General features: G+C 44.4%; 1 protein-coding gene across 2 annotated transcripts in view; it reads right to left on the bottom strand.

The window, feature by feature from the left end:
* Nucleotides 1-17,227, bottom strand: part of IGF2BP3 (insulin like growth factor 2 mRNA binding protein 3) — a 112,849-nt gene extending 95,622 nt beyond the window's left edge. Inside the window, exons 1-3 of one of the 2 annotated variants that reach the window (XM_066318729.1) lie at nt 16,906-17,227; nt 16,107-16,328; nt 14,795-14,855 (exon numbers count right to left, since the gene is read on the bottom strand). In XM_066318729.1, coding sequence (XP_066174826.1) covers nt 14,795-14,855; nt 16,107-16,281 — 236 coding nt within the window. In that variant the 5' untranslated portion in view covers nt 16,282-16,328; nt 16,906-17,227. Of the gene's footprint in view, nt 1-14,794; nt 14,856-16,106; nt 16,458-16,905 lie in introns of those variants that run through there. The other variant, XM_066318739.1, reaches the window with a different exon arrangement.
* Between the last annotated feature and the right edge of the window lie 4,141 nt (nt 17,228-21,368).

Raw genomic sequence — 21,368 nt, forward strand, 5'->3', positions numbered from 1 at the left:
CCCCTCATTTTAGTCAGCCACCAAAATAGCCAAAGGCAGCTTCTCTCCCATCACCTGTTTTCCTGGTGCCCACAGGGCCCTGCTACTTGGAGCAGTCACTATTTCCATTATGAGCTAGCTATGAAAATCTACATCAGCTGTAAGAAGCAGCTCCAGACAGAAATTTGCATAGGGTTCCCCTGCAGTATGTGGCCATGTAAGGGGCTAGAGAGGAGGAGATTACAAAAAAAAAAAAATATTTTCTCTTTTTTTTTTTCTTACTTTCCAGTGAATTCAGCTCCCTTTAAGAGGCCCAAGCAGCAAAAAGGAATAGTGAAGGATACTTCAGAGGCATTTCTGAAGCAAAAAAGGTACCAGGACTGCAATAATTAAAAAGCCAACAAGATACTCTGTCCTAAGCAGTTCCTGGGTAAAGCCTCAGTTTTTATTTTTCACATCTTCCCTACTGCCATCTCTTACTCGGCAGGAGTTTGCAAACCAGTTAGAAATCCAATGGAAGTAAGTGACACATAGCACGTACTATGCAAAATTTTGGCAACTTTTTTTTGGTATGGGAGGTATGGCACCAGATTAGATCTCTTCTAACAATAACTCAGTGATTCACCCTTCTCAGACTGAAATATCCAAATAAAATTAGCAGCACTCGTAGACGAATTCAGTAGCCACCATGCTGCTGAGACCAACTGCTCAACCACGAGCCTGCGTGTGCAGAGAACATCGGAAATGCTTCCCAGATTCCTTACACCACAGCGATAGACAGGGAGTCCAACCTATTTTGGTCTCTTTCAGGTCACACTCAAGTGAAACTACAGTTGTTCGTACTCAATTTTGAGTTCACTGTAGGCTCCAGATTAAACAAATTCAGTTCTGGTTGGGAGGGGACAGGACTGGAGGGGAAACAACATAGCAAGAGTTGCTCCTCCTATCCATTTATAACATTTAATTGCAATACCTCTGTTACACAATCTCAGCATTTGCTACTTTTTTTTTCCCCCCCTATTAAATAGCAGATTTAAACCATTCAGGCTGAGAACAAGCTACTTCAGAACTTAAACTGAGCGTAGCATTAGGGCAGTTCAGGGGCTCATCCTGCTCCACCACCACCTCGCTCTTCAATCCCACATGCACAATTTTTCAAGAAAACCTGTTTGCTGCTTCTCTCAGGCAAAAACTGACACAAATTTATGTCCAATTCCTAAAAGGATCTCAATAAACAAGGATTCCTGCGGGGTCTAGAAAATGCAAACACTAACACTCATGCTGCTGGAAACATCACTAAATTTCAAAAAGCTTCACCACCAAATTTCAAAAAGTTTATAAGCTATACCCAGAATAAGTGAAATATCTTTTTAGTCTGGTTTTAAGTGCATATGTGAACTTCAGCTACCATACTGGCTCTCTGACATTTTCAGGACTCTTCCACAATATAAAAAGGCAGCAACAGCTACTTCATTTGGGCAACTGTATATATATAATATCTAAAAATATTAATAGTCCTAGTGCTTAAAAGACCAAAAATAAACTAAAAGTAAAATTAACAAATGCGCAGAGCAAAGCAACACTTTCAAATGAACAGCCACAGGTTTAGGGTCTTTCTGTTGCTTAAAGCCACTCAAAGGATTTTGAGTGTGCACATGTGCACACATGGCTTTCACTCTGCATCTGTACTGACTGAAACTTCCACTTTTGTTACTGTTTTTCAAAAATACATATCTTAATCAACTTTGCAAGAGGACAGCTTACACTGGCACAATAATTGAGCATCTGAAAGATACTATGCTCATTATCTGAGTAAAGCCTAAAAATGACCTGCAATTCATTTGCTTACATGATAAAACACTTTTTTTTTAATTAAAAAAAAATTTCTACCTTTCAATCTCAAGACAAATCAAGAAAAAATTTAAAGTACTGGAAAGACAAATTGTTTCTTTTAGATATTCTAGACCACACTAACAGGAAAAAAGTAGAATATTCCAGCAGCTTTACATCAGAAATGTCAAGTTTACTGTACTTTTCCTATTATCTTCGATAACTTTAAAAATAAGTTCTGTCTCAATTGCTTCAGTACAATAAGCCTTAACAACACAAGTTTAAAACAGACTTTTAAAGTATAAACTGATCCATGCTGTAGCCAAGACTGCAGAGATACCAATTCTCACTTGGATGCTCTAGTCATCATTCCAGTAGGACACTTTGTTGAACTAATGGAATGACAGCAAGAAGAGCACTCAAGTGCTGTCCCTTACTAATGGCAATTCCACGTGGCCTTAAACTGATTAAGTGACCTAAATCAGATGAGATATAACACCTTCACCAGAGGAGTGCTAGAACCCGCAGGGCTTGCACTATCACCACCAAACAGCTTCCCTTCCTTGCTCTTGCCCTATCAAACCCCAAAAGTCATCCAAAGTGGCCACTCTGCTGTTTGACTTGTCATTTTTATGCTGAATGTCAACAGATGCAGAAATTTCTCTTTTAAATGCCATTACTTCTTCTTTGTTACTTGTAAAGAGAAACAAATTTGGTCTGTGGTTTTCAAACATTATTTTCACTTTTTTAGTAATTTTCTCTTAAGAATTCTCCTCCACAAATTTAATGCTACTCAATTACACAAAAAAATTGTGGAGAGAGCAGCACCAAATGAAATTATTTCATAGCTGTGCTTTCAGAAAAATGTAGCATGTTATTTACAAGACCTGCACATTCTGTCCTCAAAAAAATTTTGTACCCTTGAAGTACAGAATGCACCATCCTTCAGCTGGTACATAGAACTAAAGAGACATACCTTGCACACATATGCAGTATTTTTTTCATTAAGGTGTGATCTAAAGACTGATTACTGAAATAATTTAGCTTTTTAATTGACATTTTCTAAGAAGTTAAATTTATGCAGAAATAACCTTGGAAATTTCTCTCTTTCCTTTTTTTTTTTTTTCCCCAGCAATAAGTTTGTCCATGCTAAGTATCTACACTAGTAAGTCCCCATGCAAAATAAATAATTTTTACTGCCATAGTTAAAGCATGACAGATTGTGTGTAAAGAGTATTTTGCAATATTTTTATTTACTTAATAGAAATGCTGTTAATTATATCTTGCATTAAACTTCATTTTTAAGAATTACCAAAACAATCTTCTGTGCTTTTGTCATAGCAGCTTTGATTAGTGCACACAGGCTTACATAGTATAATATATGAAAGCAATCCCTGAGCTTTCATACCAGGGCTTGATTAAAGCCTTAGAGTATCATTTCATTCTGTTCAACTGGAAAAGTCAACAACTAAAATTCAATTGTTCACTGACTTTAAATTATGCAACATTTCAATTCTACAATTTCTTTCAAAGGGAAGTTATGCTGAAAAATTGGTTGTATTTAAGAGGTGTAAGTGTATTTTCTTTTAACAACCTTTACAGTAAATATATAATAATTTCCCTTATGTTAGTAATAATCCTAAAAAATCTGTTTTGACTTTAGGTAGTCACCTGTAGGGCAATTATAGGATAAATACTATCATCTTTTAAATAACTTCATTATTTTTAATTTCTTTTTCACAGAAAACAGGATATAGCACAGGTTTTGACCATGAATATCACAGATAGCACTGACTTTTTCCACTGTCATTGTAGATTTGAATACACTGCCATGACCAGAGAACAAAAAAATAGTTTTACATTTCTGCACTGGAAAGTACACTCTTTACATAGCATTTAGCACTGACATTATTTTAGTTCACTTCGTATTAAACTAAGCAAAATTGCAATTTTGAATTAGTTACTTTTAATGAAAAGGCTTATATTGTGCTACAGCTAACCAGTTAAATCATTAGTTAATCATCATTAACTTCAAGATTATTTGCATTTAGTACGTTGCAGTTTTCAAAGACATGGCATTTTGCAGGGTATTTTAAGCAAGATTATGAACAAAGTTCATATGAATGAAAATTATAACTTTGACCACATTTAATAAATTATTTAGCAGATAATTAGTTTGAATTTAGTTTGTATACAGATATGCAAGCTTATTATCACACCAAGACAGTAATTGCCATCTTATTTTTACAATCATATGGTACTGATTTATAAACAGAGATACCTAAATTAGGTGGAACTTGCCTCCACGTATAGATTGAGTTGCTTTTACCTTAGAGCAGAGTTTAGTATAGTTTAAATATGCCTTTCAAAGCTTCTAAATTCAGCCATTCCACCTGCATATAGATATACTCAACAACTGAGGATTTAAGAGCATTCTTTAAAAGACCTGGAGAAAGTTAAAATAGCAAATTAAAAAAAAAAAAAAAAAAAAAAAAAGCAGCAAGCAGCTTAAGGAACACTATGGTGTTGTAAGATATTTAACCACAGATAAAAATCAAGCTTCTTTGGGGGTAACTAACCACTTTCTGCTAACACTACTCCTTGTGTGCCTTCTTTACTCCCCACAATTTTCCCTCAGTTCAGCTTATTTCAAATGATGCTGCTTCATGCCTAGTGCTGGACTATGCAGTGAGACAAAAGTACCAGAAACAACCAGAATTGGAGCTACCAAAAGCCCCAAAACAAAGCAATCACTCCCAACCTCTCCTCCCCCAAACCTCAAAGGCATGCTTTAATACCTCACAACCACATACATGCTATACACAGAAAGCAAGAGAAGTTCACAGGGCTGAATGTTAGAGAGAAAAGAGGTCAGGATACCTCCTCAGCACCCCCAAACCAGGCCAAGCTCTCCTCATCTTGCCCCAGTCTCAACAGGTAGGTGACATACCAGAGCCACCTCCAGAAAACTATCACTGCCCAAATGCCATTTATTCCCCTGGAATTTTCGGGCTTTCATCATGGTAAAACATGACTAAGTTTTGGACAGACTTTTCCATGCTTTGCCCTTTTTCCTTTTCTCCCAAAGGTACCACCCAAAATGATACATCTGGTGACACAAGTGAGAACTATGTCAAAAAGAGGCTTCCTGGAATACAAAATCACGTGTGATTTCCACCAGCAGTCTCTAGCTTAAAAAGTTAAGATTAACTTCAACTTTCATTTGAAAAACTATTTTTTTTTTGAGTGCTCCAGCACAAAACACAGCACTGCTACACTGCAAGAGACAGACACAACCACATGTGTGGTGCTGGATCTGAACTGAAGTCTCAGTTTCATGTTGAGGTGCTGAGCTTAGCGTGGGCAAAACCAGTAACAGTCATACTGGGTGAACTGTGCGGATGAGGTGACATGGCCACAAGGGCCAGGAAGAAAAGCAATATACATAAGCCTATTATTTGCCACAGAGGCAGGCAAAATCCAACCATGGCCAGTGAATGCAATTCTGTGATTTTAGTGAAGCTAGTCAAACACAAAGGTAGAGCAATCTTTATCATTTCAAGACTGTAGCTAATGACAAGTCTTCAAACTGTTTTCCCAAGATCACTTTCAAGAAAAAATGGGTAGCTTCAACTATAAGTAGGTTAAACACAATACTGCTCATGCTTCGAGTTCAATTGAACAACTGCCATAAAGCCCAGTTGTACGAAGGGTGTGTACACCACTCCTATCTAAAGCTTACCATTCTATGTTAAATGCAGCATTTGGGACATATTTACATGTCAACAATCACTTCTTGTTTAAGAGTAGCCAGTGCAAAAGAATGGGTAGAAATTACATTATTTATGAAAATTTTCCCTCAAGTGCATGACAGGAAAAAAAAAAGAAAATTTCTAAATAGAGGTATATAATACACTCTAAATAAATACAATAAGCTGCAACCCAGAGCAAGGCATCAAATAAAAGAGAAACTCACCATTTGCTGTTAGGACTCAGATAATCACTGAGGAAAAAAAACCTTAGTATTTAATTAAAAAAGAATCCTCAACTTTTTGTCTATTACAAGAATGTGGGGTGTTTGGTTGCTTTTGGTGGATTTTTTTTTAAAAAAAGTATTTTAGCAGAATAAGCACTCTGATGCATCTTCAAATGAACTCGTATTAGCAGTACAAGAACAGTTTTACACCACTCCTACTGAGTTCCAGAATTAAACTCTGAAATTTAGTAATAAGTGCACAGTATTTAAAAAACCCCAAACAGTAAGAGCTGTCCATTTCTCATCCTAAGTGAAAAGTTTCTGCGCAGGTGGGAAATTCCTACAATCAGGTAATAAAGTAGTATTGAGGTACTGCAGCCCTTGATTAACAATGGCAGTGCCTCCTGATCAGCAGTGGCAGCTTTTAACACTTTTGGTTAGCATAACACCAAATTATTCTGCTGCCCCACCTAGCACCTAGAACTTGCTTAGATAATCGAGCTCCTGTTAATAAGAACCTCACTGTGAGAGAGCTCTTGCTGCTGATGAGCAGCAGCACCCACTGTAATTGATACAGCCAACAGACACTCAGCAACTCATCCCTCTGCCTTGACCCTGGTGAATAGCTCCCTCTGTACACCACAGCACTGGTTTTCCACCAAGAAAGATGTGGTGCTTTGAGGAATCCTGTTGCCTTGGTGGGAGAGACCTTTGTGCCCTCTGCTACAGCACAGAAGTGCATAACTCTAACAAACCAGGAAGCTCAATGGTGAGGGAACCCTGTGCAAGCTGTTGTACACTTAGCAAAGTAATTTGAAGAAGGATTTCTAAATTAGCAGCAATAGTCCAAGATAGTCCATTCTTTTCCCCAGCTGTTACCTGCATAAGTTTGCCACCAAACTTTCACCAGAAAATCATTTAAAGCATGTATATCAGAATTCACATTTTAAAAATTATTATATTTACATTATATTCTATAAATATATTATTCTATAGTAATGGATTAAACTATTACCTACATTCTTCTAGCATCCTACAAATTATGTTGTTCAGGCACTGTCCCAAAGAAACCCTTTCTTTGACATTTTTATTTAAGATGTAGGAGGAAAAATTGAACTAGTCTTCCATGATGGCTTCCAGGAAGCCACCATCACAAAGAATTTCCCCAATGCATACAAACCAAATAATCCACTCTATCACCAAAAATAAATTTCTGAATTATCTGTTCTGTAACAGTTCTAAAACTACTGTTAAAAACAAACAACCAAACAACTGGCATCTTTTGCCTTTACTAGATATGTGCATTTTCCCTATCAAAGCTAGAGACATTTTGTCAACTGTTTCCCAAGAGTCTCCTGGCAGCACACTGGGGATTCAGGATTCCCTCTGACAGCAGGGGAGAAGGGCCAGGGAGAGAGCAGGATCAGGCCCTAGGATCAAAGTTGTGTGGAGCACCTGCACAGCACAACTCACCCAGGGCTTCCCCCAGCCCTCCCCTTTCCCATAGCCAGCCCTCCTGCCCTGATGATTCCTAGAAAATTAGAGCCCAACCTTGATCAACGCGTGCTAGATATTTAATTAATAATTCCAAATCCAAGCCCAACAAGCCTTTTACTCCATCTCGGACTCTTTAATATGAAATTTCAGGAAAATAAGTAACTGCAAAGCCAACTAATAACTTAAGCTTATTATTTTTTCCAACAGAAATTTTTGTTCACACACACTAGAGTTCCCTTTATTGGGAATTTTTATTTCTGCAGTACATTTTTTAAGGCTCCATTAAGGTGGAGTGACTCCCATTTTTGAGGGAAAACATATAAAACCTGTACATTTAACATTTAAAAACTAAAACACAATTTACCAAAACAATAAAACACTGCTATTTTCAAAGAGGAAAAATGTATTAGACACATGGTGTAGACTACATATTTTAAAATAAAATTCCTAAAGTTCAGCTAAGCATGAAAGTTAATCTTTGAAAAGTGAACATTCAGCTTCAGTTGTGTTCAAGGGTATTGGTACTAGGACAAAAAAATAAAAAAAAAAAATCCAAAAAAAACCCCAACCTTACTATTTTTGTAATTTCTCCAGATATTTTTAGCTGGTTCCTTCTTAAACTGCAAATTATTTTATGGTAATACAATCTTTTAAAATGCATATGTGGATATATATATACACACACACGAGAGACACACATATACATACACATACTCTTTGAAGCTACTGATTGGTGAGAAATAATGTAGAGGCTACAGTCACAAGATAATCAAGGCACCAAAAAATTTAAAATGGAGTAAAGCCCTTCCCAGCTGAAGATCTTCTACTTCAAGACTATTTCATTTCTCTACTTAGTCCCGTACCCAAGAAGGGTCTTTGACTCATTATCTGCGCTCTTATCCAAATTTTACTTAATTAAAAGTGCAGAATTCCTCCTTTTGCACATTAGTGGCAGTTTTCTATTCATTCAGGTTTGCAAAAGGGCAGACTGAATAGATGCTGATTCCCCTGTGCCATGAAGAAGCAGACTATAGGGGAAGCTCACGGCTGCCGAGGCTACATTGAACAGGGGACCTTTTATGCTATAGGTTCTTCTTGTGCCAGCTGTCACAATTAGACAAGTCAGCAAAATAACAATATTATAATTTTCCATTTTGAAATTTCAATGCACTTACAGGAAAAAAAAAAAAAAGATGGAAAACCACCTTTTTTCACACCGCTCTTTTACTGCCATTACACATAGAGCTTTTTAAGGTTTGCTAGGGTTAGTATTAGGGTACTGCACTTCTTTTGCTAAGTATTCCCACGACATATATCAAGATTTTCTTCTCTGTTAAATATATGTATCTTTAATAACACACTCACAAACCAATATTGCAGATCTGGAAAAAAGCAAATCCAGGAGGTCATACAAAACTACAATTTTTCGATACTTACCACAAACACACGGGAGCTTTTGCTCCCACACAGAAATTTTTCAAAGCCAAATTACATATTCCAGTTGATGACAAGGAACAACTGTCACTGGAGTACCCAGATGGACAGACATGCCCAGAGAGGCATGCACTAGGCTAGCTGGTCTCCCCAGCACACCCCCAACACAGACACACAGGGAGGTTTTTGAATGGTGCATTCAAGATATTTTTCCACGTTTGGACAGCAGAGGCAACGCTCACCCAGCAAAGATGCAGGGTGAAAAGGCATTCAAGTGCCTACATTTGACATGTTCAGAAAAAAAAAAAAAAAGGAAAAATTATGGAAGCCTCAGATTAAACTATAAAAAAAATGCTGAAGTATTTTATTCCATCATGTTTCTAGACAAAATAAGGCAAAGTTATGGTTTTATCTTAGCTTTCAACAGTAATTAGCATAGAACTTTCTGTAATTCTATATTCTGTATCGTTAGAGATGAAGAATGGATTGATGTGGAGATAGACTTTTTGCATATGAAAATAAATGCACATGAAAAGAGAATGGTCTTTAAGCACTCCAGAACTACATAAAGCACCTTGATATTGCTAAATGCATCAAACCTATTCAAACTTTCTAATCCATCCCACTCGATATACAAAACATGAAGTTGTCACTTAGATTTCAGAGCATTCAACTTTTGCACATGCTCTCTATCCATTTACTGATTCTGAATAATCAAATTCCAATGATAAATTTTACTTTTAAATTGCAAGAAAAAAGGTCCTACATGAATATTTTCCTGTGCCTATCTCACTGGACTCACATAAGGAGGAAATCACTAGAAGAAAAAGTGTCTTTAGCTGTAGTCCATGCCACTATATGTATTTTTACCAAAATCCCAGGACAATAAAATACTAAAAGATAAGATGACCCTAAGGAGAGGAACAGGTTTAAGGAATGAAGAATCTCTTGTGAGTTCCCTGAAGGAGTAGTCCTGTCCATGGCTAAGTATTAGGTGTATTTTAATTCTGTTCCTCTCTCATAGGCACTATGGGAAGCATCACATCTTCTGTTAGGTGGGTAAATCTCAAGCCATTTAAAATTTTTTCAGGTCAAAACTAAGCATTTGAAGTCCACCCAGTAGCTCGCCAGAAGCCATGAAAGGACTCCAGCACTGTAGAGTCCTATGCTCTGCACTTAAAAGAGTGAGTGAAATGAACACAGCCCCATTTTACAAAAATACCACCTTCAAGGTCTCAAAAATGTGGAAAATGTTATTACCCCAAGCTTGAAGGGAAAAAAAGGGAGAAATAAAAAAAAAACCTTAAACATTTCCTGATCGTATTTTTACTACCCTTAAATTACACTTCCAAAATGTTGTTTTTTATTCCACCTCTTTAAAATTTACCATATCTATGCACAATTTAAAGTCCACTACAAGTATATTTCTCAGGGTACCTTCTGTAAAGTGAAGTTAGCAAAACAAGAACAGGATCAATCTTTCAGGACACATATTTACAGCTGTGTTTCATGCATTCCAGCTGATTTTTAAAAACTGCAGCAAGAAAGGACTTTTTTTTAATTAATAATCAAACAGTATGAGGTACTATAAAAATTAAACTTCCCACAATGTAACAGTTAACATGGTTGGTGAAGATTATCTGGTTTTGTCATAACTCTTTGTCTGTGTAGAAATAGTTACAATTGGTGTTTCCACTCTAGTTGTAAAATTTCAAAGATAAAACAAAAAAAAAAATCTGTTCACATCTGCAAAAACAAACGTGGAAACGGAATAAAAACTTTAAATCACTATGTGAAGTTTTGGCCCTTCACTCTCAAAAACACTAAGTTTGCACAGAGAGAACAGAAAAGAGAACAAATATAGCTAAGAAATGGCATATTTTCTAACATGTCTTCTTTGAGCCCATTTCTACCTACTTGATATTTTCAGAAGCAAAACCAAGAATCAGTGCCACTAATTTTATTTTTTTTTTTTAATAACTATGTCCATTGCACCTACCATGCATACTTGAGCCTCACAAAACCATTTCCCACCATCTTGCGCACACAGGACACAAACCCTCATTATACTGAAAATTAGCAACACAATCCAATTCCTATCTAATGGTTGCCTGTGGAACACAGGTGGCTGCATGAGGGGGACTTGGGGCCTGTTTTCTCCAAATCAGCCTTTGGACACCTCAGCACCAGCAGTGAAGCCCAGCTGGCAGGCCATTGCTCCCCCCATAGAGCACCATCACCTACAGGGTTCAGCTCTGTTACCCACTTCTCCTGCTTCCTTCCCAAATAAATCCCCTAGAAGAGACACAGTGAATTTCTTTTCTCAACAGAGAGCCCTCAAGGTGGGGGGGAAAAAACCACCAAAACAACTAACCTTCCAATTGGAAAAAACACCTTCGTCATTACCACGACTGAGGTGTTTGTGAGCATTTTAGGTAGCTGAGGGCCCCAGGAGCAGGCGGAGAGGATCAGGGCTGGGTGGGAAGCCTACCTGGACACGGAAGGCAGGCTGGGAGGCTGCGCCAGGCACATCCCCAGGTGCCCAGAGTTAGCGCCTGCCCTCCCCCCTCATTACGCACAAGTGACATCAGGGCCATTTGAATAATCAGATTGCAGCCTACATCGCCTTGTGAGATGCCAGCTGCTCTTGGATTGCTGCGAGGTAGTACCCAAAGCCTCGCACCACAAGTTGCACATACGCCATGGGCAGCCACCATCCTCCTCCCTCACTGCTGCTTTGTCAGGAGAAAACTCAGCTCTAAGTAGTGGATGTGACTAACGGTGCCCTGCCTTCCCTCACAGAGCATGACTCGCAGTCAAAATCATTGCAATGCCTCCTCTAACTTTTGCGTAAAGTGACCTAAACCCTTAAATACTGCAATAGCCTTCTTCCACACCAAGGGGTCTGAATGCAGAAATGCTGCATTCCTTTGGCATTCCCTTGAGATTTCAGTAGTAAGTCAGGAATCTACTCCTGAGCTTATTAAATGTTTTGCACCTCCCCCAAAATAATTCCCCACCCTTCCATCAAGAAAACGTTGACCAGGGCTCTTTTTTCAATGACAGCATTTCTCCTCATCTGTTTTTCAAATACTTCCAGGGAAATGGTGGCGAGGGGGGTGGGGGGGAAGCCACACACAGTCTCTCTCCTTACTTCCTTCCACAGCAGGTAGGAAGGCAATTTTGCAAACCTGGGTGTGCCCACTTCAAATCAGAAGATCCAGCAAGGACTGGAATGCAGTGACTACTGGGCCCAAGAATTTTGCCCTGAATAACAAGCCAGGCACACTCCATGTCTTCTAGATTCAGCTCAACTTTATGGCAATGCTAGCTGACACCACCTCTTGACCTTCCTTTATGTGACAAGGATATGGATTACCAAACCCTTACCCTTTCCTCTTGTGCACCTCAGCTGTCTCTGCAGTAAGATACCCACAAACTACATTTCTGAGTGATAATGTACACACTCTGGTTAAAAAAAAACCCAAAAACACACGACCAACAGAAACTCCCATAAAAATCATATTTAAGGAGGCTGTGAGGAGTAGAGCTGGGAGCCTCCATGAAGCAGCCTCAAAGTAGCAGAGGTCAATTCAATAGAGGTATTTGACTAATTTCACTACGCTACAAACCAACTTTTTCTCTTATGAAGTAATAATTTGACTGAACTATTAATTGTACACTCATGCTGAAAGACAGACTTGATGCATCCACTTTTTTTTTTTTTTTTTTTAAATGGCGTCACTTCTCCAGCCATGTCTCGCCCAGTGGAGGGCACAGGGCTCTTGGGAAAGCGCTTCCCGGCCTTACAGCGTGCAAACACACTGGGTGGGCCTGCCGAGCAACCCCCACCACACCCCGGCCCTCCTGCACCTCTCGCTGCTGCAGAAAGATACAAAGACTTCACCTAAGTTACTTTGAAACCACCCCAACCACTCTCGCCAACAATACCCAACATTTGAAAACTGTGCTTTTACACGTAATTAACAACAGTAAATGTGCGCCCAGTAAGCAATGTTCAGAAAAACAAGAAAAAAAAAAATCTTCAACTTTTTGACACCCTCCCCCCCACCAAAAAAAAAAAAAAAAAAAAGCCAAACCCCCGACATCTATAAAAGGAACAAGAGAGTCACTATTACATATGGAAGCCACTGAATGAATTTTAAGTGGCTCTCTATATTAGATTTCGGGAGAGGGGGAGCGGAAACAAAAGGGAAGGAAGTACAGTCATGAGAAATACAATCTAATTTTCTGTTAAACAGTAGTATAAATCTGAACTATATCTAATACATTCCAACATGATAATGCAGGATAAAACAGTGTTTTAACAAATAAGAGCTTTGGGAGAAGCAATAGGGGTCTGCTGATACAATTACATGTGCAATTTTTTCTATATGCCTATATGCAGGCAACGCATGCCTAGAAAAGTGCTTTAAGTCCAGTGCAGAATTCTTTTCAACAAGTTACAGACAGATATATGTTTCTGATAATTGCTAATTCACAAATAGGACACGGTACCCAGTACAAAGAATGGACTTTTACACCATTTCAGCTGGCAGCTGATATAACAGAAAAATACTTTTAAACACGTTAAACAATGATTTAAAAAAAAAAAAAGTTGGGGAAGAACCAGTGATTTTAAATTTACCTTTGTATGAGTGCAGTGAATTTCCTTTCAAAAGCATAAATAGAATGCTCTTTGTGCAAGTTTAATAAGCATAACAGTAAATTAATTTATTAGACTAATAGGGAATCATCTATTTTTATATGTCCCATGGAATTTTCTTCTTAAATCTAAAAGTATGTTCCATCTACAAAAGTATTTTTCTATACAAAATACATGAAATGTAGGCTACTGTAATTCAAAACTATATGCATTGCATATTAAAGGAGAAAAAGTACATACACTATGTTAATTTTCAATGAACAGTATCAAATAAATATAACCATAAAGATACACATGCAATGAATTTGTCCAGAGAGGAATAACTAGAGCAAAAAACCTCCATACTTTTTCTCAAGTAAAGCTTTCTTCTAACACTAAACAGATGATCAAACTTCTACTTCTCAAAATACCATGATACAATGCCCACCGAGACAGATAAACCATCTTTTCCAATCAACTATCTTAAAAATACTGTAATTTAAAAAATAATCCTAAAAGAGTAGAAGCCCCTTGTAATAAAGTTTCACACACAGACATACTTCCCAGATTGAATAATGGAGTGCAGGAACAAGCACGTGGAAAGTTTGATCTTTTTTTTTTTTTTTTACTCTCTAGTGCATGCCAGGTTTTCTATCATATAAATATTTGTAAAAGAAGCAGGCTGAATTGCTATAGGTAGTGTAAAAATACTACTGCTTTATTCTAAATATTGCTTCTTTACATGAGGCCCAACAAAATTACTGCCTTGCAAAAATTAAGCGTATGTTTAGAAATTAAGGATGCATAAACCCTGTCCTTACTGGGAAGGAGTCCTTCTCCTGCTGCTTCTATAGACCAGCTCAAAATAGCGATGATAAAATCCTCTCAAATACAAATGAGACTTCTACTATGTGCCCGTAAAATGCTGCAGACTCCAACATGGCAGGATAAAAAAAATACAACCACCAGTATATTTACAAGGTGCTTTTTGTTGCTGAAGCAGAGCTCACGTGCTTGCCCGTTATACAGTGCACAACACCACATTTCATTTCCTGCTAACACACGTATCTTAACTCTTCTCACGGAACTTTAAATTTTAAAATCTACACAAATCATTTGCCATCAGACCATAATAATTTGCTTCTCCTATAGAAAAGTGGCTTTTTTTAAAAAAATTAAATAGTAATTAATTGCTGCTGCTTGGCCAAGACATTATTAGAAATACATGGGGTGATTCTAGAAAACCTCTCGGACTGCACTGAGTGCACGCCTATGGGTTTAAGAAAGCGGTCCATTTATCTACAGGGAAGAGAAACACAAACCTAAGCATTTTTCAAATTGCTTCTCACTGGATAACTAAGGGCAAGGGGCGGTGCGGTGCGGGGGGGAGGGGGGCTAGGGGGGGCTGGGGGATGTGGATAAAAATAAATTACCTTTGTCTTTTCGGGACCGAATGTTCAACTTCTATGAGTTTCCCATGCAGCTCCACTTTACCTGCCGAGATAAACAGAAAGGGGAAAATATTCGAGCGCGGCTGTGCGTCCCCGTCTCCAGGAGCGGGCTCGCAGGGGTGCGAAGCAGGAAACAGGAGCGCAACACGTTAGCCCATTCATCGGCGGCCCGGCAGCGGCGGAGCGGGGCCGCGGCGCCCGGGAAGGCGGCACAGCCCGGCGCCGCGCCGCTGCCGCGGGGGAGCCGCGCTGCCCTCGGCGGGGACCCTTCCCCCGCCCCGCGCTGCCAACAGCCCGCGAAACGTCGTGTGCGGGAGCCGGGCTCGGCCCCGTCTCGGAGAGGGGGAGCGGGGGTTCCGCCACCCCCCGCGCCGCCAACTTCGGGCGATTTTCTGCGCGGAAGCGGGCGGCAAGGGAGCCGAAGGGAGGCGCGGAGAGCAGCCCGAGCCCATCTCCTCCGAGGCAGCCTCTCTCGACAGACCTAAGCCCATCTCCTCCGAGGCAGTCTCTCCCAGCAGACCTCCGCAAAATCGCTTCACGCGAATTTTTTTTTTTTTTAAAGCACGCAAAAACAGGATGTCGGGGCCGGGAGCCGGCGCTGCTGGAGGCGGTGATGGGTGCGTGAGAGCAGCGAAGAGAAACCGAAATAAATAACAGGGCAGCGCGGGGCGGGGGGGCAGGCAGGGCTCCCCCCTCCCAAGTTTGGAGAGATTCGGCGGCTCGCCCCCAGCCCCGCGGCCTAAGCCAAGCCGAAGGGAGCCTCTCCCCGCTCCGGGGGAAGGCGGCCCCTGCGAGGGGCTGCGGGGGAGTCCAGCTGTGCCCGGGGTGGGTGTGTGCAGCCGCTGCCCCGCGCAGGGCTCCGCGCCCGCAGCCCGCCTCCGCCTCACTGCACTCACCGCCCCCCCCGCCCCCAGCCCCCAATGCAGCGAGGGCCCCCGGCCGGGCAGGGCTGGCTGTGGGGCTTGGAAAAACATGGGAGCCGCCGCGCCGCGGGTCCCCGGGCCCAGGCTCCCGCCCCTCCCCGGCCACTCCCGGGGGGCCGCCGCCGCGTAAGCCCCGCGCAAAGGCTCCACGGGAAGGCCGGGCGGCTCCGGCCGCGCTCGGAAAACAACAGTTCCCACCTCACCTGGGGGCAGAGTGAACAGGGACCCCCCCGGCCCCCCTCAGCACCCCCCAGACCAGCGGCGAGGCCCAGGCCGGCGCCGCAGCCGCTCCGCGGCCGCGGAAGAGGGCGAGCGGCGGGAGCCGTCGGGGCTGCGGGGAGAGGGCGGGGGTGGTGGAAGGGGCCGCTCACCTGAAAGTGCCTCGATGGCCTTCATGGCCCAGCTCTCGTCGGGGCAGTCCACGAAGGCGTACCCCGTCTTCACCAGGAACTGGCCCGAGAAGGGTATCTTGGAGTCCTTAAAGAGACTTTCCAGGTCGAGAGGGCTGACGTTCTCGCCGAGGTTGCCGATGTAGAGCTTGTTCATCTTCCTGGCGGCTCGGGGAGGCGCGCACCGCGGGCTGCAACCCTCGTCTTGTGAGAGGAGGTGGGGAGGAAGGGGGAAATAAAACAAAATGCGATGGAGGAAGGAGAGAGCGAGAGAGAGAGAGGACAGGGAGAGGGAAAAAAAAAATCAGATCTGCAGCTTGTGTCCCTCCCTCTCTCTCTCTCTCTCAAGGGGTAAAAAAAAAAAAAAAAAAAAAAAAAAAAAAAAAAAAAAAAAAAAAAAAAGAGAGAGAGAGAGAGAAAGAAAGAAGGAAAAAAAGCGTGGCCAAACGGGAGCCCTAAGTGCCTGCCGTGCTACCCGGGCGCATGGGGGGCACGGGGGAAACACCCAGCGCCGGGGCCGCGGATGGCGGGCTGAGAAGAGGAAAAGGAGGAGGGGAGGGGAAAAAAAAAACTACTTTTTTTGTCTTGCCCCCAAGCCCCTTTGGCAGCAGCAGGCGGACTATGAAAATGTCACACTACGTGCATGCAGGCACCGCCTCTCCGTATTAAAAAAAAAAAAAAAAAAAAAAAAAAAAAAAAAAAAAAAAAAAAAGAGAGAGAGAGAGAGAGAGCGAGAAGGGGAGGGGGAGGGAAGGATGGAGAGAGAGAAAAAAAAAATTACTTGAATATTCCGGCTTTTTGAATGAGCCACGTGTTCAAACTACAAATCAACTTCTCACGTGAGGAATCCCAGCTCTTCAATTAGCGAGTGGATGGGGCGCACACACACTCACAGAGGAGGAGGAGGAGGAGGAGGATGGCCGGGGTGAAGGACGGGGAGAGGGGTGGGGGGAGGCTGGACAGGACAGGACAAGTTTAGAGAGGGCCGGAGGGCGGGGGAAATGGAAACCGGAGTTGGGTGGGCTCCGGTCTGCGCCGCCTCTGCCCTTCCGCCGGGGGAGTCCGCTCTGCGCGCCCCCTCCGCCCAAAAACGGCTGGGCGGCCGCACCTCCCCCCGTGTGAGCGGGGTGTGATCCTGGGGAGGGAGGGGAAAAGGCACCGCAATGCCCGCCCCCCCCGCCCCGCTCCTCCCCCGCCGTGCCAGGCGGTGGGGATTATTCATCGGGGTCGTGCCTGGGCGATCCCGCTCCCCGGCAGTATGGGTTGGGGGGAGGAGGAAAAGGGAGAGGAAAAAAGAGGGGGTGCGATGGCGGGGGGAGGCGGCCGGGGAGAGAGCGGGATCCGCTCCCGCGCAGCGCCGCCGCGGCTGCGTGCTGGGGGGCTGCGGGCGGGGGCGGGGGGTCCCTCTAGCCCCGGAGGAGCCCCATATGGTAATGATCCCGCATTACTCGCGGTGCCTCTTGCGCTGAGTCTTACGGAAAGGAGAAAGAGGGGGAGAGGGGAAAAAAAAAAAAAAAAAAAAAAAAAAAAAAAAAAAGACAAAGGGGTGGAGGAGAGTTGGGGGATGATGAAGAAGAGAGTCCTGGGGCGAGGGAGCTGCCCGGCCCGGGGAGGGGCGGGGGGCCGCGCTCCCTGCCCATCTGGGCAATGGTGGACGGCGTGGGGGGAAACGCGAAGGCACCGTTGCCCTCGGCTGGTAACGGCACACAAAGGGATTTGGCGACCCCCCTCTTTTCCTCCCCCCCTCCCCCTGCCCGGTCTAAGGAACCATTCATAATTCTCCACATTCGTACAGATACAATGGTGGGCTTGTGGGGGAGGGGTTTGGGGGTGTGGAGCCTTTCCAGTGCAAACAAAACGTTGCCTGAAGATGAAGAAAGGATACGGAAATGAAAGCCAGCACTGTGTTTAATATAGCGATCTACTAGGTTTTGTTTAATAATTCAACGCACTTTAGCCGAAGGTTTCATTTATTCCGTGGTAGGCTTCTTGTGGTACGTTTTAATAGGTATATCCATGGAAAATGGTTAAATACTTTTATTAGTGAGCAGTGACTGGATTTCCACATGTCCTGTAGTATGTCTGGAAATCTGTAGTAAAGAGGAACGCTTCCTAGCTTTGTGCCTAACTTCTAATAAGTATACAATTGAGAGGGGTGATTTAAATCTCCTTGGAAGCCGTGCTGGGGTCAGGCTTTTGTTACGCACGCTGCGGCCGCCGCAGCTCGGCGATGGTGGTGGTGGTACCCAGCGCTCAGGGGGTGAGTCAGCCGCTGAAGGTTTCTCTTGTGGTGGTATGATGATGCAAGGAGACATGGCTCACCATGAGGCTGGAGCCCCAGACCATTGTGAAATTGGCAGGGGCTGGGGGAATGCTGCAGTAAGTTGGAAACACGGCCCTTTTGTTGTGTGCATCCAAGCGGTTGGCTGACCAAAACCCTAATATTTGTAATTTCAACCCATTGTTTAATCTCAGGGTTTTTTTAAATGAACTTTTAATTGTCAGGTTGTGATTGAGAAAATCGAGTGTTTTGTGTTCCACTAATCAGAATTTAATCACAACTTCCATTTTGTAGAAAATTAGCAAATAATTATCTTGGAGTTAGAAAGAATTTTTTTTTCTAGAGATTTAACCTGTTTATGACTTTTTGATGTTGGATGTGGAATTCTTTCCAAAATGAATTTGTATTTCCTAACCTCATTCTGTGTAGTCTGCTTAAAATAAATAAATGCTTATCTAAGTTAAAAACAGCCCCCTCCAAACAGCTGAATTCTTAGTTAAACTTGTGAAAGGAATTAGTCACTGTTCCTGCAGATTAATTGCATTCTTCATAAATTTGATTTGTACTGCATCTATAAGGCAGTCTGCATGTGATCATTTCTACATGGTTGGTCTATAGCTTTATCTGGTATTTCCTCTTAAATTGCTAAAACAGGGTGCATATATTTCATTTAATATTCTAGTCTAAAAAATCTGTTTTGTGAGATTTCTTTAAGAAATGAAGATTGAATGTTCATGATAACACTATGCATCAGTTGTCCAACAACATCATAAACCGCTTTATAATCTAGTGGGGGGGGAAACTCCTTACTTATTAACAATCCCCTACTTTTTTTTTTTTTATACTCTGAAAACCTCTTGCTAATAAGCTGAAATATTTCCTGTAAATCTAAATAACGTATAGCTTTGTTTGTTAAGAAGTGTAGGTTGGTTAGTGGTTTCAAGAGTAATTCCAAATCTTGAATGCCAAAAAAGGCAATTCAACAACAAAAACTGGTTCATGTTGCCTGACAAATCTCCACTTCCCTGCACAGATGAATATAGTTCATACCAGTTGGGCACTCCCAAATGTTAACGTTATTGAGAATATAGCTTTAAAATTTTTTGATGTAATTTATTTTGGCAGTCACAAATCAAATGCGTGAGTACACAACAGAGCATTCCAACATATTAATGTATTTTTCGATTTACCTCCCTGAGAAAAGGCATTATTAAAAAATTAAAATTTTTTTTCTATATTTCATTTGTTTGTGTTTATTGCCCACAGAAGCCAAGAAGAAGTTTAAATACTTACATAAATATTGCACACAAGGAAGCACAGCCAATCTTTAATTAGCAAGGGCTTTTACGACATTCTGCCGTTTAGAATTAAAACTCAACCATGTGCTTCTCCCCACCTCCGGGTGAGAATCCAAGAGCCTCCGCCGTGTCCGTCCCCCCCTCTGGCTCGGTCAGGGGCGGGCAGGGCGCTCCCCCTGTGCCCCCTCCCGAGGCCCGAAGCCCCCCCGCCCGCCGGGCTCGGCGCACGGTGGGTGGGTAGCACGTCGGACCGCCCGCAGCCCAAATATTTCCCAACAAATTTCTCCTTTTGGGCTCAGTTGGGTTTTGGTTTTGTGGGTTCTTTTGGGTTTTTGTTTTTGACTACAGCGGCCCACGGAAGGCTCCCGCGTGGGCTGCTGGCTGAGGCGCGGTGGGCAGCGGGGGCCGGGCAGCCGTGGCGGGGCGCGGCGGCGGCGAGCGCTCCCCGCGGGCTCCGGGCGGCCGCCGCCACGACGGCGGGGACGCCGCCGCCCCTGCCTCCGCCACGGCGGCGCGGGCGCGGAGCCGCCGGTCCTCTCGGGGCGGACATCCTCGCCGACGGGACGGGACCGGACAACCGCGCTGACCCGCCCGGCCCCCGGCCCGGCCCCGCCGCGCCCCCTGCCTCGTCCGTCCATCTGTCCGTCCGTCCGTCAGGCCCCCTGCCCGCCCTCGCCTCGCCGCCGTCCCCGGGGCGCGCAGCCCCCGCGGGCGGCCATAGCCGCTCGTAGTAAAGCGGCGCGGCGGCGCCGCCTCCCATTGGCTGCGCCCTGCGCCTACCAGCGCCGCCCGCCGCCGCGGCGCGGCCGCCCATTGGCTCCCGCGCCGGCCCCCGGGGCGCGTGGCGCGAAAGCGGCGGCGGGGGCGGGGAGGGGAGACGAGACGAGACGGGCGGGGGGCGCGGCGCCGCCGGCCGGGGCAGGGCAGGGCCGGGATGGGACGGGAGAGCCAGCCCGCTCCCTCCCTCCTTCCCTCCCGGCGGTGGGCCGGGGCTTTGTAAGGCGGTAAGTGGGTGCCACGCCGCAGAGGTGCCGGTTCCGGGGGCCGCCCTGCCGCAGCCGCGCCGGGAGGGCCGGCGAACAAAGGACCGGCGGTGCGCGGCTTCGTGTGGGCGCGGGGAGCGCGGCCGGCGCCGGGGGATGCCCGCACCGCGGAGCCGCGGGATGTCCGTACCGGGAGCGGCGGGATGCCGGCACCGGGAGCGGCGCGGTCTCCCCGGCCCGGGCGGTGGCCCCTCGCCGCCGGAGCGGTGTGCGCTCCCGGGCGTGGAGCGGAGCTCCCGGGGGTCCAGCCGCCCTTCCCGAGGCGCGCATCGCCAGCCCGCCCGGGCGGCTCCTGGAGGCGGCGGCGGCTCGGTACCGGCGGCTGGTTCCGCTGGCGGAGCTGCGGGCGGTTCGGCTCGGCTCGGCTCCCCCGACACCGGGGCGGGCCGGGGCTCGGCGCGGCGCCTGCGGCAGCACCGGGGTCTGCCCCGCTCCGCTCCGGCTTGGAAGTTTTGATCATAAAATGCTACAAAACTCGATGAATCGGCAACGGAGAGCGCGGCGGTGCCGACGTGGAATGAAACAAATAAACCGCACGATGCATCCGAAATTTTAGAGCTTGAGATAAAACAATGTAGCCAGCTGTGTTCGAGTTTCCTTCCAATAAAAAAGAATTACAAAG

Source organism: Sylvia atricapilla, chromosome 1, assembly GCF_009819655.1.
Source record: "Sylvia atricapilla isolate bSylAtr1 chromosome 1, bSylAtr1.pri, whole genome shotgun sequence".
NCBI classification, from domain to species: domain Eukaryota; kingdom Metazoa; phylum Chordata; class Aves; order Passeriformes; family Sylviidae; genus Sylvia; species Sylvia atricapilla.